Genomic DNA, 26,430 nt, shown 5'->3' on the forward strand with positions numbered 1-26,430 from the left:
TCTCCTGACTTTACTCGCTACATCTGAGCCAGATCTATATTTTCTAAACGGAAATTTTGTTACAGTTTTCCTTATTTAAAGTTTATCAATGGCTTCTCATTTTGTTTCGGCAAAACGCCCCAATTCTGAATAGCCTAAAAAGCCCTTTTCCAGCCGCACTGGAGGTGCTCTCTGCTGCTCTCACTGGGCTTCGGCCTCCTCCCAGGGGCCTCTGTCCAGCTGTCTGCCTCAGGACCTTGTTGCATGTTTGGAAATTCTCTACACCCCCCCCCCCCCGCACCCCTTCCTCATCTATTCTCCCTCATCTTTGGTCTCAAAAGAAATGTAACCTCCTTCACGAGCTCTTTCCCGGATGCACCAGTTTAAATCAGATACCACTGTTACATGCTGCCAGCGCATTCTATTCTCCTTCCTAGCAATTTATACAATTTGCAACTAAATATCTGAGTGTTAGCCTCTGCTCCTCGCTGGCTTGAAAACTCCTCGTACCAAGTTTAATACCTGAGTGCTTAGCTCTAGTTCAATGCCTGTCATATGATAAACGATTAGTATTTTGAAGCAATAAGTAAATATTGCAGGCTAAAATAATATAGGTTAAATGCATGGTAAGACAAAGAGAAGAAATAATCAAAACAGATACGTACTCAGTACGAAATGACCAAAAGGACTAACATTGGAAGGTGCACAAAATCCAGAATATGTCAGCAAAGTCACTATGGGCCCAGATGAATTAGAACCACTTAGAGTAATTCATATATTTACATCCTTTCTAATCATGCCAATTTTCAAAACCCAAGATTTAACTCTAAACTGAGACTTCGGCGGTCTAAATTTATGTTTCTAGCCTGAGCCTGTGATCTAAAGCAAATTACTTCCCTGTGCTTCCTTCTTAAGAACAGGTAACATTTCTGCTATGAAAATGAACTGTAATGATGAAATTTTAAACTTAAGGGGAAAATAGTTTGAAAAGTACACTATTATCATTCTGTAGTGTGAATGCAAAAGGGGAATTAAAAAAACCTCTGCCCAATATCAGAGCAACATTATCATAAAAAATAATGTAATACAGAATTTTTCTTACTGGTGATTCTGTTCTAAAATCTATTCACTAGACAACAGGCAGATTAATCTTAATATACACTTATATCTGGTCCCATACTTCTTCACTCACAGACCTTCACTGCCAGTATTTTTAATACAGAATTAATTCATACAGCTTCTTAAGAAAAACACCAAGATTGCGCGAGCTAAATGGGGAAGTATGTTGAATTGAAAGATACTCCACAAAAGAGGAAATGTAAATAATAGTAAGCCTGTATACAGAAATATGTGGAATTTCGTTAGCAATATATCACAAAGTATGAAATTTAGAACAGGGTCTTATTTTCAGTCCTTTTGGCTCATAGACAAGGATCAAATACCTACTGTTGATAAGGATGTATGCAATTGGCACTCTCATATTTTCCACTGGTTGTGTAAATTTTTATAACTCTAGTAAAAATTTAACTTAGCAATAGGTTTTAAGGGCCATAAAAATATTTATACCTTTTGAACTGGTAAATCCACTTATAGCGATCTAGCCTGAGGAAATAATTCTAGCTAAGAAATAAACCTTATGCTGAAAAATGTTTAACCACTCAGTATTTATAATATTGAATCACTGAAAACCTGAGGTACAATAATGAGGAATGATCATCATTGTTATTACGAAGCTTGTACTAACATAGAAAATGCTAATAATAATATATTAAGGGAAAATAGGAGAAAATAAAATTGTTTATATAATACGAATATATCTTTCAAATACATCCACATACATGTAGGCAAAGAGGCAATAATATTATACATCAAAATTCTAATTGTGATTATATTAATAGAGGTAGAAAGGAAGGAGCCGAATTTTTGCTGTTTTCCTTTACTGTCTTCTTTTCAATGTCATTTGACTTTTATAATAAAGTTAACAACAGCAACAAAATCTTCAATGGCTCCCCACTGTCGGTTTAATAAGGTTTAAATTTATGAGTACAAATCTCCTATTCAAGGTCCTTCTCAGTTCACCTCCGCTTTCTCTTGAATCTTATCTTAGACTTCTTACTCCTTACACTGTATCCAACCCTTAACAAGTCCCCTTCCAGTGGGCCCAGTGGTGGTGTTCATTCCAAGTTTACTTAGTTGAATAGACAAATCTTTTCTCTTTTGGAACCTTTCCTGACCCACTCCCTGCTGGAGAGAGATATATTTTAGTTAAAGCAATTTGGTACTTTTAAGAGAAATTCTATTTCCATAAAAAGACTGTTTATAAAAGCAGTAACCTATTTAATTTGGAAATAGGCATCAGGTAAAGTCAATTGGGACACTGTACCAGTAATTTTTTTTCTTTTGTAGACATAGAGTAATTGACTTTATTTTCTGCATACCATATGTCTCAAAATAGGAAGTACAGTTGCTTCAATAAATGAATTTAAAGGAGTCAAGTTATATACCACATCTAGAATTTTGTTCTCTTATTTAAAATTTATTCCATTAACATGTCAGATACGAAAATAAACATAAACATTCTCTCAATATTGGTTTTCAATAAAATTAGTAGGTAAAGCTAATGGTTTAGGATTATAAGAATTAAGGCAGTATCTAGTGATGGCTTTAAGAATCTTCTTTAGCATTTATAAAGCTATTTAATGCCTATAAATTCTAGGTATGAGAGGCCTTAACAAACAAGTACATTTTACAGCTGCATATGATAGTGTGAAACAATAAACAAACATTTATCACACTGGGGAAAAAGTCCAAACTTTATGACCTGATATGAAACTTAACCTGTAATATTCCATAGCGATAGCCATATTACTGGTAAGGCATTGGATTCCTAGGACACCCCCCTAAAGCCTATTTACCTCATTATACTGAGAGTTTGGTAGGATAGCCTGAGGGAATCTGATATCCCAAAACCTTAGTTGACATATAAAATGGTGTTCAGAATGGCTGATGAGAATAAGAAGTCCTGTGCAATCGGCTGCCTTTACAAACAAGACGTGTAATGTTGGTAACTGAGAAGAGCTGCTGTCATCACAGAGAAAACACAGTCACTACAAAAACAGTTCAGAGCTTTTGCACTTAAGAAAGACTCTGAGTTATGGGTTAAGAAGTAAAAGAAGACAAAAGATAACATCACTAGCCCCTGCAGGCTCACTCCATGTCCCGGGCAGTATAACAATTACTTAATTATCTTTAATTCTCACAACTTCTCTGCAAAGGAGACAGTATAACACAATACACCACATAGGGCCACAGAAATGGGAGAGGCGCTATGAGGGTAAAGAGTTTGAGCTTTAGGATCAAATATATCTGGCACTTATTACCCATACAACCTTGAGAAAATTAACTAGCTTTTCTAAGCCTCCATTTTCTCATCTGTAAAGAAAGAAGGATGATGCAGATGCAGAGAATGGACTTGAGGACACGAGGAGGGGGAAGGGTAAGCTGGGACGAAGTGAGAGAGTGGCATGGACATATATACACTACCAACTGTAAAACAGATAGCTAGTGGGAAGCAGCCGCATAGCACAGGGAGATCAGCTCGGTGCTTTGTGACCACCTAGAGGGGTGGGATAGGGAGGGTGGGAGGGAGACGCAAGAGGGAGGGGATATGGGGATGTATGTATATGTATAGCTGATTCACTTTGTTATAAAGCAGAAACTAGCACACCATTGTAAAGCAATTATACTCCAATAAAGATGTTTAAAAAAAAAAAAAAAAGAAAGAAGGAAAATTAAGGTATTGGTAAAGTTTCTTCCAGGCGTATCGTAGGGTTGTATTTCCTGTTTCCACTGTGGCTGGGTGAGGCAATAGGATTACTTCTGGCTAACGAGTTATGACCAGAAGTGATGAAGTTACTTCTGAGCCAGGGCATTTAATTGCCAATGCAAGATCCTACAGAGCTCTTTCTTTTTCCTCTGGCCCTGTAACTGGCCACATTTGAGACGGGTTGCTCTGTCAGAACGGGTCCTCAAGAAACCATCGTAAGCAGAGCCCCCTTGTCAATCTAAATTGGACGGGTAGCATGAGCAAGAAATAAATGTAGCTTTAAGCCACTAAGATTCGGGGATTGCTTTATCATAAGTGTAACCAAGGCAATATGAACTGATAAAGGTCATTTCTCTCCTAAGAGTTATGAGGATTTAATAAACTAATGTTAGAAATATTTTTCAAAGTCTCTAGCAAACAGTACTCAATAGACATCTATGATTACTATTATGTTATTATCTTTTATAAATTAGAATACTGAGATTGCAAAATATTCCATAATGTGCCTCAGGACACACTGCTATTAAGAGACAGAGTTGCTTCTGTAACACTGGAAAGTCAAAGATCTGTTCACTAAAGTCACCCTTCTTTAGTCGTCTAACCCGGCCAAAAACACCCCTAATCTTCTAATAGTTATTAGCTTTTAGTTCATATATGTGTTGTTTTTGTTGCTGTTCTAAAACCCTCTCTCTGTTGCACAAAAATTAATTTCCTTTTATTCTCTGATTTTTTCCTGTGTGTTTGCTGTTTATTTTGTTTAATAAATTTTGTCACACAGCATGGCAATCTTTATGCAAGATTTAACAATCACACCCCCCTACAATTTGGCTGCAGCCTATCTTTCAGAATTTATCTTCTACTTCTACCCATGCTACTCTGGTCTATAAACGCTGATCAAAATATGAAATGCTCATTTTCTCCTTCTAGTCTTTGCTTATTATGCCATTCTAACTGAAATTCTTCCTCTGTCCAGTTTCCGATTCTTCTTTTTAAAAATTTGACTTAAACTCTATTTCTTCCACAAAGCCAACTCTATCACAATTTAATAGCACAGATGGTCCATTCTACTTATTTGAAACATAATTTCATGTGATTTTATAAGACAGCTGTGTACTGCAGGGGTATAAAGCATGGAAACTGCAGTTCCCAGAATCCCTTGCCAGTAGAGTTCTGGTTAATTTCTTCCTATGACGAATTCTTATGAGATCTGAAGGCAGAGGAGGAAACAACATGCTTTGAGGATTTTTACTGCCTCATGGAACTGACTGAAAGCAAACAGGTCAGACACTAATTACGTTTTTACATTTTGAGGGAGTTTACTGTAAACCCCCTTTACACGACAGCAAACAAATCAACAAACCACCGCCACTACCACGAAAAAAACGTCAGCCCACACTAAAGAAGTCTTTGCTGTTCAAGAGGTAAAACAATCCCTGAGACACCAAACTTCCAGGAATAGGAGGCAAGCTGTAGTTTAAAGAAGACATACTCGCTATACACACTTCAAGGGGAATAATGACAAAGAGGCAATTCTAAAAGGTGAAGGCAGCTGTCAGAGAAAAAGGACAATGGAGTTCCTCGCAGAAAGTGCCTCCACTGCTTCTGTGCACATGTATGTGCGTGTACTAGAGTGTGACTGGGATTGTTTAGTGTCCCATTTGTATATGGGGTGGATGTGTGTGGAGGGGGGGACAGACAATTTGTCTCTTAATTTCATAGATTCTCAGAGCAAGAGGAACCACTTCTAGACCTGATGGAGCACTGACAGGTCTCCCAGATATTTTGGAGATTGAGTTGGTTGTAATGACTGGTTGGTTCTTTGGATTTTTATCCTGGCAGAAGGACTGGGTGTATTTTCTGCAGGGTAAGAGAAAAAATATATCTGGCAAACAGAAGGGCAGGCTGCGGCAGCAACAATATATGTACTCGTCAATTCCTAGTTCATCGTCCTCTTCCTGGGCACACTAGAAAACTACATTTCCAGACTCCCACAAAGGTTACTGAGTCCTGGAATGTGAGTAGAAGGGACAAGAGTTGCTTCTGTGCTAAGGCGGTTAAGTACCTATGAACTTTGCACACACTTTTTTTCTTTTTCATTCCTGATATTAGAAGCCACCGTTTTAGATGACATAGTTGAAAGATGGAAGCAGTTTGCCATCTGAATCACTGCTTGGAGGCTTGCTACCTACGAATCCCACCCCACCTGCATCAGACTGTGACAGCAGTGAGAAATAAACTTTATGAATGAAGCCAATAATATCATGGGGCTAATTGTCACAAAAGTTGACATTAATAATCGTGATTAGACTGGTCATAATTATTGAACAGGACAAACCAGGGGAAACTGGAAAAAGGTCAGTGAGAACTTTAGGGTTAGTGAGAAATCATGGCAACCAGGCTAAGATTTGGTTGTTTGCAAAATAGGACAGTGAACCCAAAGGTAGATCTGAGATCAGAAAATCAGTCTAGCACATGTGATGCCTTAATTTTGTTGCTTGTATGTATGTCTGGGCTCCAGTTCCTTCTGGTAAGAGGCAGTGGCTTTTCAACTTTGCATCCCTAGCACCTGGTGCAGGACAGATGGGATAAAATGTCCAAACTGAGCATAACCTTCAGGGTGTTTATCAAAGCAGGGCAGATATACAAGAGGAGATGATTTTGGCTGGGGAGAGTCAGGGATCAGGTTTCTATACCCAGTCTTAGGAAGCTGGGTACTCAGGACCAGTGGGTCCAGGTCAGCTATGCCCTGTGTGCCACAGCAGTGCTAGTCTAGAGATACTTCATAGAGGTCCTTGCATTCCTTGGCCTGGGGTCACTTCAGCTTATAGCATCTGGAAAGAGGCTAAATATAGAGGTTAAATGAGCCAAGTTATTAGATTAAGAGATTAGGCAGGTATACCCAGAAATACCATCATATTTGCATTATTATTTAAAATAACTATTTAACCCTGTATTATTTTTTACTCAATAGTATAAAGATATGTTATAAAATATCACAGAACATAGGAAAACATTATCCAAATAACTGAATCTACATGTCATTAATTCTAGAGAGATTCCAGGAATTCTTCAAATAGATTAGTGGTGATTTAGGAAACTAAAGAAAGAATATGCTTGTAAAAAATAAAAGATTTAGTCATAGATATAACTGTAGTAATAAATGAACAAAGTTATTCACTTTTACAATTTTTATGCTTCTTAACACTGAAGAGGCAGCTTTGCAAAGTGATTTCCCAAGATAATGAAAGAGGCAAAAAAGAAAGAGAATTTTATCACCCAGCACCTCTAGGGGAGATGGAAAAATACGGAACATTTTCTATCTAGTGAAGTAAACATACATTCATATATACAAACATATGGGGGCAGAGAAAGCAGATGGGAAATTATTACAAGAAAAGCTCTAAAGAGACAAATCAGGAAAAGAAACACATAAAACCCAGAATCTTAAATTCCAGAAATAATTATGTATTTAATGGTTATTGAACCCTTTCCAAAGGCAAAACGTACTAAATTTTACTAGATTTTTACAAGAGCAAATTCTCTTTAACCTCCCCCCCAAACACACACACACTGACACTCACTGCCTTCATATAAAATAAGAGAAAAAATTGATTGATTTATTTGTTCTTTCTCAAGTATTTATTGAGCATTCACTATGTGCCTGGCATTGTGAAAGTATTACCAAAAAAAAAAAAAAAAAAAAAGGAAGGAAGAAAATGACATGATTCTAAAAGAGCTCTCTAATGTAATAAAGACACTCAACACATCAGAAGAGGCTGTCAATAAACAGAGCAAATACACTTAAAAGGACTGGTTATCGAATTTCAGTATCACATCCCATGGAAAACGTATTAAAATATATGTCTATGGAGGAAAAGGTGACAGACATTAGGAAAAAAAATCTACCTTATGAATAATAGATATAGAGAAAATAGGAAATAGTAGCAGAGATCGATGAAACGGGAAATAGCTACAGTAGAGAATCTGTAAAACTAAAAGCTGCAAAGACTAATAGACAAATTTCTAGCAAGCCTAATCAAAAACAAAAAAGAAAATGTCCCAAAATATTAAAAATGAAAAAAAGACTATAACTACAGATAAAATATTGATTTTTTAAAATAAGAGGAAACATTAAAATATTTTATGCTGATTAATTAAAATAGACAATTTCCTAGAAAATATAACATCAAAAAACTAAAAATAGAACTACTGTATGATCCAGGAATTCCACTCCTGGGTATATACCCAAAGAAAATAAAAACACTAATTTGAAAAGGTACATGCACCCCAATGTTCATAGCAGCATTATTTACAATAGCCAAGACATGGAAACAACCTAAGAGTCCATCAATAGATGAATGGATAAAGATGTGCGCACGCGCGCACACACACACACACACATATATTTATATATCGATAATGGAATACTATTCAGCATTAAAAAAGAATGAAATTCTGCCATTTGTAACAACATGGATGGACCTAGAGTGTATTATGTTTAGTGAAGTAAGTCACACAGAGAAGGACAAATACTCTGTTACGACTTATTTGTGGAATCTAAAAAATAAACCAAATGAATTAACAAAACAGAAACAGACTTATAGATATGGAGAACAAACCAGTGGTTACCAGTAGGGAGAGGGAAGGGGTGAGGGGAAAGCTATGGGTAGGGGATTAAGAGGTACAAACTACTATGTATAAAATAAATATGCTACAAGGACATACTGTACAGCACAGGGAATATAGCCAATATTTTATAATAACTTTAAACAGAGTATAATCTATAAAAATATCAAATCACTATGCTGTACACCTGAAAGTAATATAATATTGTAAATCAACTATACTTCAATAAAAAACTAATAATTCAGAATAAATAAAAAATATGAGGGACTTCCCTGGTGGCGCAGTGGTTAAGAATCCGCCTGCCAATGCAGGGGACACGGGTTCAATCCCTGGTCCGCGAAGATCCCATAGGCCGTGGAGCAACAAAGCCTGTGCGCTACAACTACTGAGCCTGCGTTCTAGAGCCCGTGAACCACAACTACTGAGCCTGCATGCCACAACTACTGAAGCCCGCATGCCCTAGAGCCTTGGCGCTGCAACTACTGAGCCCACATGCCACAACTACTGAAGCCCGCATGCTCTAGGGCCCGTGTGCTGCAACTACTGAGCCTGTGCACTGCAACTACTGAAGCCCGTGCACCTAGAACCCATGCTCCGTGACAAAAGTTCCACAATGAGAAGGCCGCGCACCGCAAGGAAGAGTAACCCCCACTCGCTGCAACTAGAGAAAGCCTGCACGCAGCAACAAAGACCCAACACAGCCAAAAACAATAAAATAAAATAAAATAAAAAATAAATAAATTAAAAACATGAATAGGACTATAGGCACAAAATAAACTGAACCAGTAGTTAAAAATCAACTTGCCAAAACAAATTTAAAAAACAAAACAAAACTAAAAACAAATAAATCAATAAACCTCACTAAACCTAGACACATTCTGCCAAATATTGCAGGAACTGATAATCCTCCTCTTAAACTGTTTCACAGATTACAAAAGGCTCTCCTCAGTTCATTTTATTAAGATAGCGCAACCTTTATACCAAAAGTAGACAAAACAAAAAAATTTATTAACCTAGATGCAAAAATACTAAACAAAATATCAGCTATCCAAACCTTTCAAGGTGTTTAAAAATAGGTATCAGGGCCAGGTTCAGAACTGGTTTATTCCAGTGATGTACTGTTGGTCTAAGGTTAGAAAATCTATGAATATGACTCTCCACAATAAAAGAAAATGGGAGAAAAACCATGCAATTATCTTAACAGATGCAAAGGAATATTTACTAAAGTTTAACATTCACTCAAAATAAAAATTCTTAGCAAAATATAAATTTATAAAACATACCTACCAAAGACCTAAAGTAAACACCATAAACCTAATGAGTGTATGTGTGAAGAAAAAATGCATGAAAACATACTGACACCAACTACTTTCATATGAAACAAAAAAACAAGCAGCAAATATTTATGTGTTCATTTTCAAGATTTTATTGGAGGTCTGCTATGTGCTTGGCATTTCGAAAGAATTACCCGCCCCCTCCCAAAAAAAAGGAAAGAAAGAAAGAAGATAAATGCAATTATAATATGTAAAAGCAAAATGTAGAAAACTTCCCTTAAAATCAGGAAGCAACTCAAGAAGGCATGCTATCATCATTTCTATTTAACCTTATACTGGGAGTCCTGGAACATAGCACAAGAAAAAAGATATTAAATGATAAAAGGCTTGTAAAGGAATAAACGATGCACATTATTTCCACATGGTATGACTGTCTCCAAAGGAAGTCAAACAGAATTGCTCACGAAATATTATGAGAATTTGGCAAGATTTTCAGATATAAAGTCAACAGTAAAAATCAGTTTCAACATTGAACATCAGCAACAAAGTTTGAAGACATAGTAAGTACTCCATTTATAATATCTACAAAATGGAGATCTAGGAGAAAATTATAATTTTTTAAAAATCAAAAGACATTAAAGAGGACCTGAGTAAATGGAAAGTTACATGATGGTCATGGATAAAGTACCAATGCTCATGAAATTAATCTATCAATTCAATTTAAATTCTAAATAAAATTTCTCATGAAACTTGATAATATTCAACTGCAAAAGCAAAGGACCAAGAATGGCCAAGATAATTTTCAAGAAGAAAAACAAAGTTGAAGAAACTTATTCTACCAGATATCACTAATTAAGACACTGTGGTAATGACATAAGATAAACACACAGAAAAAGCAACAAATAGTACAGTCCAGAAAGAGACATAAAAACATTTGATATATAATGGAAATGCTATTTCAAAAAGTGGGGGAAAGACGAACTATTGAACAAATATGCTGAGTTGATTGATTTTCACATATAAAATGAGATTCCTACTTTATGCTTTACATAAAATTCAATTTCGAATGGATTAAGACCTATATATATATACAAAGCAAACTTTAAAACTTTTAGAAAATAATAAAAAAGATTTTCTAAGTGACCTCAAAGTAGGTGAGGATTTCTTAAACAAGACGTAAAAAAGCACAAACACTAAAGACTGATGAATCTGACTTCACTGAAATAAAAAACTTTCAAACATGAAAAGACACTGTATTCTAAATATATTAAAAAAAAAACAAAAAAACCCAGAAAATTGGGTGAAAGTATTTGGAATACATATAGCTGACAATAGCTAGCAAACTCTTACAAATCATTAAGAAAAAAGCAAACAACCCAATAGCAAAATTTGCAACAGTAGGAGAAAGCAGTATACAGAGTAATAAACACAGATATGACCAAAGTTTAAGAAACATATGAAAACAAACACATGAAATACACGCTGCCCGCGTGGTAGACTACATTATAGGGAAGGTACAAATTAACTCAGAAATCTCAGTGGCGTAACAAAACAGGTTTGTTTTTCAGTCATGACACAGATCCAGTGCAAGCTGACAGGCGGCTCTGTGTACCCATGCTCCACTGTCCAGTTAATGTACGGTAAGAAAGGGCTGGAAAAGTTTTGAATCTCTACCTCTGAAATGACAGTTGTCGCTTCTGCTCACAGCCTACTGGCCAAAAGTAGTTGACTGGCCTCACCTACCTGCAATGGGGCTGGGAAACGTTGGAGAAACACTTGGATATTCAGTGAAAAATAAATGTCTCTGTGATGACTATAGAAATCTAAACTAAGGCAATAGCAAGATGCTTCCCACACTCATTAGACTGGGGGAAACAACCATGAGAACTCTGATATTACCAACGATTTGTGAGGATGTGAAAAACGGAAACAGTCACACACAGCTGTTGAACGTGTAAATTAGCACATTTTAAGAGCATTTGTAATACCTAGACAAAGAGGTACCTACTTACGACCCTACTCTACAGGTGCATAAAAGGTGTCATGTGAAAATTATTCACTTAAAGTTGGTTTGTAATAGCAAAATATTGGAAATCAACTGAATATTGGAGACAACTTAAATATTAGAAAAACCCAGAATACCTAAACTGTATTTTATTCTTACTGAAAGTGAATATTGATAGAGCATACTGAACAGAAAAAATAGTTGCAGAAGGTGATATACTGTACACTTTATTAATATAAAGTTGTAAAACCTGCAAAATTATCATATATATTGTGTGTAGATACAGGTACGTGGTTAGCCTATAATAATGTGCATAAATTATAAACAATTTCAAAATGGGGAGGCGAGATGGTATGTTAGGGTACACTAGTCATAAAACAATTCATATCTGTTAATTCTACTATAGGTAATAAAACCTAAGAAAATAATACTGTTTAACAGTCAGAAGTTATTCTTTGTTAACACTTACCTAGTAAGGCTTTTTATATTAATGATAATTAGAAGCAGTTCCATATTTTCAAAATAGTTAAATATGGATGACAACATATGAAACGTTATGATTATTAGAAAATATATACATTAAGTAGTTAGTATAGTGACTGGAACTTGATCAATAGTAGCTACCATCATCATCATCACTGTTACTGCTACTACTATTATTTACTTTTATTAAAGGAATAAGCACGCAAACTAGGCTGATGCATGGAAACAAAAGTGAAACAACGTTAACTGGAAAAAGTGAAACACTAATTAGAATGTTTTATACATTAATTAAAGCACCATAAACTATATTCACATCCATTAACAATGATTTTAAAATAACTTAGAATTTTAGTAAAATTTAATGCTTATTAAATGACTATTAATTTGCATAATGAAAATAAAATTATACTGTCACTAAATTTTCTCAAAACCCTACATTAGTTTAAATTTCTAGTTCACTTTGCTAATAGGCATAGGCATTTTTAAAACCATTTAAGAAAATACAACTGTGACAACTAGTTTCATTATTGAAGAAAATCTCCTTCATAAATGATGCATGGTCCCTGAAATCATTAACTTCTGAAAAGAAAAATAATTTAACAGTTGCTTCTACTACATAACTGCTTACTTGATAACTGCGTTATTTTTATCACACATTTTTTTGTTAATATGACTTGGTTTACTAAAGGAAACATCTATAAAAGCAGTAGGAGAATACAATGACTAAACCTATTATGTGCTTGTAATTTTAATTTTTATCAGTACAGTTTTATCCATTGAGAAAAGGCAGGAAGGAAAGAGATTATCTTTTATTTTATACTTTCACTCCAGCACTGAATGAATCTGATATTCATTTTTATACAATGGCCCGAACTTGAGGTTTTTTTTTTTTTTAACGAGGTCAACGAGAACACAGCAAATTCAGTGGGAAGTCTAGGTCATACCCCAAGGGGAGAGAGAAGAAAGAGTTTTCTTCCCTTAGTTCCTGGATCTTCTTCAGGGTTTATACTGTGACCAATGAATATGGGTTGTGAGGCTTATTCAGAGCCATTTGCACTTGTGTTAGGTAGAAAAAGACCTTGTCTCCTCTCCTCTAATCATTATTATACTAAGTTACAAGGAGCTGTGCCTATGTTCTACACCTCTTTAAAAATCTATTTGATGTTCCCTTCTGTATCATCTATTCCATTTATTTGTTTGCATATGTAGTCTACCCAGTTATTGGGCATGAAATGGTTATATGAGCATGCCCTTGAGCTAGCAGGGCTGGTGATCATTGCTCATCCAGGAAGTGTCATGGCACTGTGTAATGGAGGTATCATTTTTTTTTTCCAGCTTGGACTCAGATCAAGAAGAGGCTTTCCTATATAAGGGACAGAAATACAATTCTCCCCATTGCCTAAGAGCAGAGGAAACAGCTAGCAGAGGGAACACAGATGGGGACAGATGGCTTAGACTAGAGAGACATCTCCAGAGCCAGTGGACAAATGCCATTTCTGGATTACCATTTTACATCTCTAGCCACACAGGGATCAGAAATGCTTAGCTGTTCAAGACACATACAGCTGTAACTAGAGATGTCTGAGAAAGATAGCAATGGAGGCCAAATGAAGTAACATTAGTACCAAGGATACACATCATTCTCACAGCTCACTAAGTCATTCTAGAAAGGACACACCAATCACATTTTGTTTGTTTGTCTGTTTTATACCAACTATATTTGGAAGTGTTTTCAGCTTCAGTTTTCAAAGATCAACTGGCGGAAAAAAGATCTTAAGATACAATCTCGGTGAAAGAGTTAGTGTCTTATAATCTCTTGCAACTCACATGCTCTGCCTCATTTCTGGGGATTTGAAATAACAAGGATTTTAATCACCTCTAAACTAAGCAGAGCTAAGCAAAGATTAGTTTGCTCATGTAAATTTAAACTTGCTCATGCAAGACCACAGAGAAGCTAAAGTTACAAACTACGGATTAACCAGTGAAGCAATTTCTCTATTGAGTTAGCTTGGTCATGAACCATACAGTGAGACTGATAGAGGATAATCAATACACATTAATGATTGATTCTCTATATGCCAGAAATATTCCAAATGGGATTAATTTCATAATAGTAATAGAATCCCTTCAAACAATTTTTATGACAGGTTTCAAGATTATCTTTCATTTATGAAGTGATTCATCTAAGGTCTCTTCACCTAAAAGTAGGTATATTCCAATATAAATGGAGTTAATGAGCAAATGTTACCTAAAAATGTTCCTCAAATCCTATATTTTTAAATGCATTTACTTGGTGAGTATATTTTTGACACTGAATCTTTATTAATTCACAGTAAACAAAATTTCTACTATACATTTGAATTAGTTTTCTGTAAGTTTGTATACACAAATATTTCAGTGAAGAAGATACAGAAGATAGTTTGAATCTGGAAAGGAATGCATAGTAGTTAAAAAATTTTTCCAAAAAACAAAAATTAAGGTGGAGTAAGTTTTATAAAAAAAGATGTTTGTATTTCCTTTAAAAATAAACTGTAGTCTCTTACCCTAAGTATTAAGTAATGACTCATTACTTCACTTGATTTAACTTTAAAAAGAAAGCCGCAATTATTTTTATAATAACCTGCAAATAAAACCAGAGATAAGAGTCCTTTAAAATTTTGCCTACAATGGACACAAGAAAGTTTGGAGGACATTGTGTCTTAGAACTGGAAAAAAATGTAGCTATATAAATATCATAGTGGCCAGTTAGGAATATTATATACACCTAGTAAACAGGAGAAGTTCTACTCAAAAGATTTAAGATTTGGAAAGGGGCTCTAAAATTAATGCAATCACTCTTCTGGTTGGACAAATGATCAAATAAATTCTCACGATATATTTTAGGTTAATGGAGTTTTTCTTTTCACTAGCAAAACAACTATGTGCATTTTGGAATTCTCTTAATAAAGAAAACAAAATTTTACACGTTAGACCCTTCATTCTGTCATATGTATGAGAGTTCTTATTTTTCTTGTTAAAATTTGCTTACATACTTTCCACTGACCACATGTTATTTTTATAATTATGAAAAAATCAATAAAGTGATTTCTATTTTGCAAAAGAAAAATTACAGTTGCACATTTTATTTTACCCCCAGAAGTAACCTTCCATTATAATTCAATGTTCTCTATATTATAGGGAATACAATGGAAACAATTCTGATTGAGCAGAAGTAAAACTGTCTACTAAAAAATATCACTAAGAGTTTTATAGTATCCCATCTTACATTTAAGTCTTTGATCCATTTTGAGCTTATTTTTGTGTATGGTGTTAGAGAATGTTCTGATTTTCTTCTTTTACATGTGGCTGTCCTATTTTCCCAGCACCACTTACTGAAGAGACTATCTTTTCTCCATTGTATATGCTTGCCTCCTTTGTCATAGATTAATTGACCATAGGTGTGTGGTTTTATTTCTGGGCTTTCTATCCTGCTCCATTGATCTATAAGTCTGTCTTTAGGCCAGTACCATACTGTTTTGATTGCTGTAGCTTTATAGCATAGTCTGGAGTTAGGGAGCCTGATTCCTCCAGCTCCATTTTTCTTTCTCAAGATTGCTTTGGCTATTTGAGGTCTTTTGTGTTTCCATATAAATTATAAGACTGGATACTATAAAACTCTTAGAGGAAAACACAGGCATAATACTCTTTGACATAAATCGCAGCAATACCTTTTTGCACCCACCTCCTAATGAACATAAAAACAAAAATAAACAAATGGGACCTAATGAAACTTCAAAGTTTTTGCACAGCAAAGGAAACCATAAACAAAACAAAAAGACAACCCTCAGAATGGGAGAAAATATTTGCAAATGAAGCAACCAACAAGGGATTAATCTCCAGAATATACAAACAGCTCATGCAGCTCAATATTAAAAAAAAAACAACCCAATCAAAAAATGGGCAGAAAACCTAAACAGACATTTCTACAAAGAAGACATACAGATGGCCAAAAAGCACATGAAGAGGCTCAACACTGCTAATTATTAGAGAAATGCAAAACAAAACTACAATGAGATATCACCTCACACCAGTCAGAATGGCCATCATTAAAAAGTCTACAAACAATAAATGCTGGAGAGGGTGTGGAGAAAAGGGAACCCTCCTACACTGTTGGTGGGAATGTAAATTGGTACAGCCACTATGGAGAACAGTATGGAGGTTCCTTAAAAAACTAAAAATATGGCTAACATATGATCCAGCAATCCCACTCCTGGGCATATATCTGGAGAAAACCATAATTCAAAAACATATAAGCACCCCACTGTTCACTGCAGCACTATTTACTACAGCCAAGACATGGAAGCAACTTAAATGTCCATCGACAGAGGAGTGGATAAAAAAGATGTGGCACATATATACAATGAACTATTACTTAGCCGTAAAAAAGAATGAAATAAGGTCATTTACAGGAACATGGATAGACCTAGAGATTATCATACTAAGTGAAGTAAGTCAGACAGAGAAGGACAAATATCATATATCACTTATATGTGGCATCTAAAAAATGATACAAATGAACGTATTTACAAAACAGAAACAGACTCACAGACATAGAAAACAAACTTATGGTTACCAACGGGGAAAGGGAGGGGGGTGGGAGGGATAAATGAGGAGGTTGGAGTTAATATATACACACTACTATATATAAAACAGGTAATCAACAAGGACCTACTGTATAGCACAGGGAACTCTATACTCTGTAATAACCTATATGGGAAAAGAATCTGAAAAAGAATAGATATATGTATATGTATAACTGAATCACTTTGCTGTACAGCTGAAACTAACAAAACATTGTAAATCAACTATACTCCAATATAAAATTTTTAAAAAGTTAGTGGGTAAAATAAAGAAAAATAAAAACATAAAAAATATCACTATCTGTTAAATAATAAGAGTGTCCTGAGCATTTTTGGATGAATATAACCTTGGATTAAATATGCTAAAAAGAAGTATATTTAAGACCACTAGGTCCAAAAAAAGAGAGGGGTGTGGTGCTGAGGGAAATGCAAGCCACAGAGCATGGAAACCCAAGAAGATAAAGAGTCTTTCTACACGTTTCACACAATAGCCTAAAGAGCAGACATAACCTACCTTGGTTTTTGGAGATGGCTTTTGTGTGTCTCTTTCGAAGTCTTTTGTTAGAAGGATGTTCTTATAATTGGCCTCCTATAAAAGAAGTATAAAAGAAACATTAGAGACCGAAGAACACTACCCTAACCAGAAATTACAATGTAGTGAAAAGCATTTCTGGATTGAGTTGTTCACATCAGAAGCTAGTGAGATTGTAGTGAGGAGTCAAAACGTTTCCTTTCTTCTTTGTCACATACATCAGTGAAGTAACATAAGACAGTGATGGAGTAGGTATGGGACCTACAGGACATATATATTCAGAGATGATTATTAAAAATCTCATCTACGCTATCATGTCATTTACATATCCACAGACAACTCACCCCTTCTTTGGAGAATTGAATAGTAATTCTCCAAGATATCAACACCAAACTTGAAGTTTCCAACTTTCGCCAAGTATTTTACAAATGAGTTCTGATTCTGTAAATGTTTTATCATAAACAAATTCCTTCACATTGTTCATAATCCATATAGAATAATGACAGCTGCATATCAATATCCTGAGAAAAAATATCTGAGTATCTGTTTACAAAATTATTAAGCTTCTAAGTCCTTGGTTCACGCCAAAACAGTACATGCAAAAATAAGAGCAGAGATTACAAGGCAGCAGCTTACTTGCGGTTGGATAGATTTACTATTTATTTCTACATGGTAAATAAAAACAACAATCTTGTTGTTTTTTACAAAATAATGCAGGGCCTCACTTCTGAATAGCCATTAACTTGAGTCAATTTTCCATAGATGATTCTATCTCCAAATTAAGACAGAACAAAAATACATAAGAGGAAGACTATAGTCAACAATAAAGCTAAGGAGAAAATAAGTCAGATTTCTTTTACCTGCTCCATAACCTTCACCTCTGCATCCCATTTCTTCCCCTATCATGTCTACCATTCACTCATCTAAATAATGAGTTTTTTTTCCAATTTACTTTAGGGTTAATCATCATCTTTTAAACAAAATTGTATTCTACACACTTTATAATACTAGTAAAATTTCCTGGAATTACATTCTTATATTTTTAAAGGGAACAGTATATTATTAGGATAAAATGTCCCTAAAGAAAATAACAATACTACTTACTACTAATAAATAATTACTAAATCATAGGATGTGTCAGGCACTGTGCTAAAGACTTTGCATTCATAATGCCATTTCCCCCTCAACAGCCCTATGAGTCAGGTACTATTATTATATCGTATTATCATTCCCCTTTTAAGTATTACACAACAAAAGCATACAGAAGTTAAGTAAATTGCCTAATGTCACACAGGACTCAAAGATGGTTCTGAATAACTTTCAGGCCCGAGATCTTATCATCTTTATATACTACTTCTCATCCAATATACTTGACAGCTTAAATGGTTCGGTTGTAGAATCATAGCATTTTAAAGCCAAGAGAGTTTTTAAAGATCAACTACTCTATCCACGCCCTTAATTCTACAGATGAGGGGTGTGCAACCTGAGGTGATGTGCCCAAAATCACACAGAGAGTGGTAGAGCCGAGACCCATGCCAGGGCTGTACAGGGCACCTGTTCTCCGCTTCATGCTAGGGAGCAATATTCCCAGACTCGGAGGGGATCACGAACCTCTTGTGAGCTGGGGGCAGGGGTGGTTGCGGCGCTGCCAACACTCAGCTGCCTGTGGCCTCATGCACAGCCCTGTGTAAGGACCAAGGGTGCATTTCTGAGGTCTCCAAATAAGTGTACATTCCAGTCCTACCCTTTCCCACCAGTCACACCACCTGCTGTTGGGAAGCTGTTTACTGGAAATAGTGAATGAACCCATTCCCGCTTCTGACTCACTGTGAGAGGGATAAACTATATCCAGCACGACATTTAAAAGGTTCAAGTGATTAACTGCATAATCCGTTGCGCAATTTGGCTACCCTTGGATAATATAATTAGGTATAATCCTTATACCTCTTTTTAAACTACCGGTAAGTAAATGTTAGAATGTGATGAGAAGAAAACAGGCCGACTCTTAAGGGAAGTGAATAGGAATAGGTGACCTTTGTTTATGTCTGTCTGAGTTTATAAATGCCTGTAATTCTTTCTTCCTTAAGCATAAACTGAAAGTGGTGGTGTTTCCTTTAAAAGTGACAGTATCACTCCTATTCTGCCTCCCTGTCCCTGTGAATTAATAAGTATAAGGCTGAGAGTCAGCTCTTCCCTAAAAGACTCTGAAAGCATTTTCTGTCAACTTTTAACTGACAATGCCACCTACATAAATTACGTTTATTTTTTGTTTTATGACTGAATTCAGACAGTGGAGTCAAAGTGAAGTTCAGTAGTCACAGCACCATCCTAGCTCTCATCCTAGCTCTCTAACCAGCTCTAGGAAGCCAGGCACGCATTGTAACCTCTTGGACCTCTCCTTCAGTTTAAAGATCTATACAACAAAGGGACTGGATTAGGTGAGCTCCAAGAATCCTAGCTAGCTCTTAAATTTCAAGATTTTATGATCTTATGATTCTTTCAGGAAGCAGTATTTATTGACAAAAAAGTTAAGCCACATCCTGTTGGGGGCTGCATTCCCAGTGCCCCCATCCAAATGCTGCTGGAGTACTGGCACCCGGGCCATAGCAGTGAGCTACAGAACACAGGCTACACTTCCTGCAGGGCCAGTGTGACTCAGATTTCTGGAGGGAAGTTAAGCAATTCAACTAGTACCTTAAATAAGTAACTGGTAATAACTTAATGTATTGTTTTAAAACAGATGTAGTATGGTAACTCCATAATATATTATGAGAAACATTTTAAAGATAAGCCTTTTTAAAGTTGTGCTTTTACAACCGCATAGCACAGGGAGATCAGCTCGGTGCTTTGTGACCACCTGGAGGGGTGGGATGGGGAGGGTGGGAGGGAGGGAGATGCAAGGGGGAAGAGATATGGGAACATATGTATATGTATAACTGATTCACTTTGTTATAAAGCAGAAACTAACACACCATTGTAAAGCAATTATACTCCAATAAAGATGTTAAAAAAAATAATAAAGTTGTGCTTTTAAAAAGCCATTTATGCTTGTAGGTATATACCTGAGAATTAAAATCATATGTCCACACAAAAACTTTTACATAAGTGCTCACTGTAGCATTATTCATAATAGCCAAAAAGTGGAAACAACACAAATGTCCATCAACTGTTGATCAGATAAGAAAAATATGGTGTATACACACAATGGAATATTGTCCAGCTATAAAAAGGAATGAAGTACTAATACCTGCTAATCACATAGTTTAACTTTGAAAACATTATGCTAAGTGAAAGAAGCCAAACACAAAAGGACATATATTGTGTGAATCCATGTGTATGAAATGTCCAGAATGGGCGAATAGTGACAGGAAGTAGATTAGTGGTAGCCAGGGCCTGGGAGGAGGAGGGAATGCATAGTCACGTCTCATAGCTCCAGTCTGCATGGGGTTTCTTTTGGGGTGACAAAAATGTTCTGGAATTAGGTAATGGTAGTGGTTGTACAACTTGGTGAACATGCTAAAACCCAATAAACTGCATATTGTAAACAGGTGAATTTTATGGTACGTGAATTATGTCCACATTTTAAAAAAAGCCTTTTAAAGCAAATCCCCACATTCCCAGGGCAAAGGGAAGAGACCTCAGGTTTGTGTTTGAACTCTCCCCTTAGAAGAACTTCTTCGCAAAGGTCTGAAGGGGGAATGTTCTGTGTTTGTAAGTATTATGTGGGCATGGAAAGTCTCTCAAATATTAACTGAACCCTATTATTATGTGTGGCATTCCAATGCTGGTCACTGGAGAATGGAATGATAAATTAGACATGAATATATTATATAGGGTATACTTATATTTATTTTAAACATTTCTACTTGAACGAGACTTCTGACTGAACTGACTGCCCACTGTAAAGACCTGAGCAACAACCAATTGCTTAAACCCGCTGTATCATGAAAACACCATTGAAAAATACAATAGGGAAAGAAAAAATACCTTGTTTGTCATTGCTTTGTTGGCCTTTCCATTCACCTACTAATGACAATAAAAAATAGAAAAGCACGTGCCGTTCTCTCAGCCTAGCCCGCCTGCTCCCAGCTATTCACATCGTGTGCCCGCACTTCATCCAGGTCTCTGTTCAGTTTCACTCGAGAGGACTCCCTCCCTGCAACACCTTATCGGAGTCACCACTGCTCTCCCCTCCCACTGGGGCTCTCTCTATTTCTTCATAGCGCTCAGCAATATCTCACTTTAATATTTAGTGGCTTTAATTCTTCACTGTCCATCTCTCCCTACTCTGTGAGAAGACCTATATCACTCACGGATATATCCACAAGCCCTGGAACACTGTTTGGCACACAGTAGAAGCTCAACTGTTGTGGTGAATGAGTAAACCAAATCAATGAACAATATCCCTTTTCTAACCTTTCACAATCCCTTTGTGCATTCCTCCTGTTTTTAATTCTCTCCTTAATCAGCTTACACTTCATGACCTTTCATTCCTTTGCTAATGCCCTTTGTTTTCTTCCTCTTGTCGTCAATCACTGCATTTATTTCACAAAAGGACGACCTTGGATGAATCTGGCTATATGCCTTCTCTGTGCTGGGAATGGAGCAACTGAAAGTGGCTGGAAAAAAATTATAGAATTGGTTGACTGTGTCATGTTAAATTTATTACCATAAATCTTGAATGAACCCTCTCTAATCCACAGCAATCCTGCTATACTTCTTTAGTAACATGATTTTCCACTCTCCAAGATGATATTTCATGTCTCCTCCTCTCTTCTCAAACCCGTTTCCTTCCATTCTTGCTTCATTGGAAAAAAGAGGCATCAGAGAAGCTTCTCATTACCCCACCATCAAATTTACAAACCACTCTACGTCCCTCCAGTTACAATGGAAGATTCTGGTCCTAATCAGCCATTCCCTCCACGCCACCTTTGAGCCCATCTCCTCTCACCTTCTCAAGGACGTCACTTTCAATTCTCCCCTCCCACTCCCTCTCCACTAGATCATTCCCATAATCACATGCGTGCTCTGTAATTATCTTTAAAAACAAAAAACAACAACCAAAAAAACAACTTCCTTCATCTTAGTTCTCTCACTAGCTGTGGTCCCATGTTATTTGCTTTCCTTTAGAGCACACACCTCCAAAACAGCTGTCTTCACCACATCTACTTCTTCATCTTCAGTGCCCCCAAATCTGTGTGTTTTGTTTGTTTGTTCTTTTGGTCACTAGCCACAGAAAGTGCTGAAAACAGTCACTCACAGCTTGGTTTCCATCTTACTCAGTTAGCAACATCTGACCCAGGTGATTCCTTCTAATAGCTGCCACATCATCACTGATAGGGGGAAAAAATTGCCTACCTCATGGACCAACTCCACATGATCTCCTTCGCTGCTGCTTCTCCTCTGTACAATAAAGTTACATATCTACTGGTTATTGGTTCGTTTTGTGTATCCTCTACTAAATAGAAGTCCTATGAAGGTAAATAATTGGTCTCCCTTACTCATTACTAAAACTACAATGCCACTGAGAAGTGCCTTGTATAGTAGGAGCTCAATAAATATGTGTTGAATAAATAGTTGAATGAAATTGGAGTGACTCAAGGGTTGATGTAGAGAATTCTTCTTTTCCCAAATATATAATGATCTCAGAACACTTTCATTTCTTTTAAATACAACCAATATCCTAATGACTCCCAAATCTGTATCACTATCTTTCACATTTCTCCTAAGCTACTTAAGTCTAACTGCTTACTTGGCAACTCTACCTTGCTGTCTAATAAGCACCTAAATTTATGTCCAAACCTGAGCTTTTGATTTATCAGCAAAATAATTTATGTCAGTCCTTGAGTTTCTTCCCCAGATTAGCAAATGGTACCCAGTTGCTCAAGCCAATGTCTTAGGTATCAACCTTGATTCCTCCCTTTCCCATACCTCCCATCATCAAACCTATCATCAAGTCCAGTCAGCACTCTCCAAAGTAACTGGGATTCATTCACTTCTCTCTGTGTACACAGCCAACCCAGTCATAGCCATCATTTTTCACCTAAATTACTTCAATCATCCTGCTTTCTATAAGCTTTGTATACGTAAATCAGATGATGTCATTCCTCAAGCAATGTCTCATCATTACTCCAGGAATAAAATCCAAACTATTTACCATAACCTACATAGCCTCGCGTGATCTAGCCCTTGCCTTCTTCTCTAACCTCATCTCACACCACTTACCCCTCCCTTACTATGCCTCAGGCACAATGGCCACCTTTTCTACCTTCAAATACTCCAAGTCCTTTCCTGCCTTCAAGTATTCGTCCTTCACATTCCCTCTCCTTGGAATGCCTCTCCACCATTTCTTTAGCATGGCTGGTATATTCTCCTCCTTCAGCTCCTATGTCACCTCCTCCAAGAGGCCTTCTTTAACAACCCCATCTAAAGTGGCTCTCCTGATTACTCTCTTCTCTTATTAACCTGCTTTACTTCAAACACAGTACTTATTCTAATTTGTAATTCACGATTTTGTTTTACATTTTGATTTATTTATTGTACATCACCTCCAGTAGACTTTAAGGTTCATGTGGGTAAGGATTTGCCCAGTGTATCCCCAGCATTCTGTAGGTATTTAATAAGCGTTTTTTGAACGAATAAAGAAAACAGTGTCAACTCTTACATTTCCCTTGCCTTTAGTATTAATTTCCAACCATTAAAGAAATGTGATGGATCTCCATGATATTGAGAATCAGATAATAATACATTTTCTTACTACCTGAGTAATATAATAATGGGTGAGGGTAGGTGGCAAAGAAGCTGACAGGCAGAGGTTGTTAGAGAGCTGCAATTGGTATGCTGGAATCAAACCACACAAGTGATTTGACCAAATTTAGTGAGTTGGAGAGATGACAGAGAGCAATGCTGATCTGATTACAAGTGGGTGTAACAGCCCAAGCCTAAGGCCTCCTACAGGAAAAAGATACATAACACACTGCTACTTTGCACACAACCAGGATCCAATAAATGTCATTGGCAGATTGCAGACCACTCCTTACAATACCATAAAAGTCTCCACTTTAATTCAACTGTATTTGCAAAATGAATCTTAATTTGACTGACTATAACAAATGAACAGGATGTTTTCTTAAAACTCAAAAGTAATACGATGTTATCTTTACATAAATAAAGGGAACAAATTGAATTAAAATAGCATTTAACAGATTTTCATTATGTAAACTTTTGGGAAGAAATCTGTTCTTGGGCTTGGACCAGGGAAATATAAAGGGAAGAGGTGAGAAGTAGTTAAGTTTCAGATATATTTTGAACTCATTACTTTTACTTTATAAACTGCAACTATAATAGTCACAAGTACAACCTTAACTGTCTTTTAAAATTGCTTTACAGAGAATGTTGAAAATTGTTTTACAGAGAATGGCAACCAGTCATTTCTGATTAAAGAAAAAGGGATAAGAATGAATATAGCAAGAGATGGTTAAAGATTTAAGCATCATTAAACATTAGAATCTAGACTTCTGATCTTATTATTACAATCCATTACAGTTTTCTCTTCCTTCAGCTCCTCTGTCACCTCTTTGGAGAGGCTTTTTGTAACAGCCTCATCAAAATCAGCTCTCCCCAGTTACTCTCAGCTTGCTTTACTTCTGTAACAGTAACAACTGGTTTAAGATTGGTTTAGGTGTCCATATGTTGTGCTGGTGATTTCAGATCTATTCTTAATATATGTGCATATTAGCCCACCATGCTTTCTTGTTTCACAGTCCTGAAGAAGCTCTACTTTTTACTGATTTGCACAGGGGTTTGAATCTGTTGTCAGAGGCGAGTGAGCGAGTGCCAGACTCAGGCCTTTTTACCTGCTGGTCCCCCTGCCTGGGATGCTCTTCCTCCTCATGTCTATATGGCTTGCTCCACCATATCACTGTGATCTCCACTCATCTCAGAGGGGCTTCCCTCAATTTTCTATAGGAAATAGTGATGCCAACTTCCCTCTCTCCTCTCATACACCATTAATCTCAAGTCCTTATCATGGTTTTAATTTTCTTCACAGAACGTATCATCAAATGTCATATTAATTTTCTTAATTGTTTACTGTCTGTGTCCCCCTCCTAAAGAGGCAAAGTCCACGAGGGCAGAGACTTTTTTAAAAAAATTAAATGCTACAGCTCCAGTTCACAGAATACTAACTGCTACACAGTAGGTGTTTAATAAATGGTGGTTCAAATTATACTTTATTGCTATTTTCAGGACATTACATCCAAAAAAAAGCAGAAAACATTTTTTTTTCATGTGCACATGGAACATTCTCTAGGACTGACCACATATTAGGGCACAAAACAAGCCTCAACAAATTTAGGAGTATAGAATTATTTCAAGCATCTTTTCTGACCACAGTGGCATGGAACTAGAAATAAACCACAGAAAAAGAAACAAGAAAAAAATGATTATATAGAGACTAAACAACATGCTACTAAAAAAAAATAGGTCAATGATGAAATCAAAGAAGAAATTAAAAAATACCTTGAGTCAAATGACAATAAAAACAGAACCATACCAAATCTATGGGATGCAGCAAAAGCAGTTCTTAGAGGGAAGTTCATAGCAATACATGCCTTCTTCAAGAAAAAAGAAAAATCTCAAATAAACAGCCTAACCCACCACCTACAAGAATTAAAAGAAAACCTAAAGTCAGCAGAAGGAAGTAATAAAGAGAGGAAATAAATAAAATAGAGACAAAAAAAATAGAAAAATGAATAAACCCAACAGCTGGTTCTTCGAAAGAGTAAACAAAATTGATAAACCTCTGGCCAGGCTCACCAAGAAGAAAAGAGCAAAGACCCAAGTGAAGAAAATAATAAGTGAAAGAGGAGAAATCACAACTGATACCACAGAAACACACACACACACACCCCAAAAGAGAAACTGTACAATTATATGCCAACAAATTCGACAACCTAGAAAAAAATGGACAAGTTTCTAGCAATATACAGCCCAACAAAACTGAATCAAGAAGAAATAGATAACTTGAACAAACTGATCACTGGTAGTGAAATAGAATCTGTTAATAAAAGAAAACTCTCTACAAA

At 36.2% G+C, this 26,430-nt stretch overlaps 1 protein-coding gene across 6 annotated transcripts in view; it reads right to left on the reverse strand.

Annotated features, from left to right (window-relative positions):
• The window catches only part of FAM13A (family with sequence similarity 13 member A), a 343,034-nt gene that overhangs the window by 171,355 nt on the left and 145,249 nt on the right, over positions 1-26,430 (reverse strand). For all 6 annotated transcript variants that reach the window (XM_036852674.1, XM_036852673.1, XM_036852671.1 and 3 more), the window contains one exon: positions 17,327-17,401. In XM_036852674.1, coding sequence (XP_036708569.1) covers positions 17,327-17,401 — 75 coding nt within the window. The remainder of the gene's footprint in view (positions 1-17,326; positions 17,402-26,430) is intronic.

The sequence above is a fragment of the Balaenoptera musculus genome, chromosome 5, assembly GCF_009873245.2.
Source record: "Balaenoptera musculus isolate JJ_BM4_2016_0621 chromosome 5, mBalMus1.pri.v3, whole genome shotgun sequence".
NCBI lineage: Eukaryota > Metazoa > Chordata > Mammalia > Artiodactyla > Balaenopteridae > Balaenoptera > Balaenoptera musculus.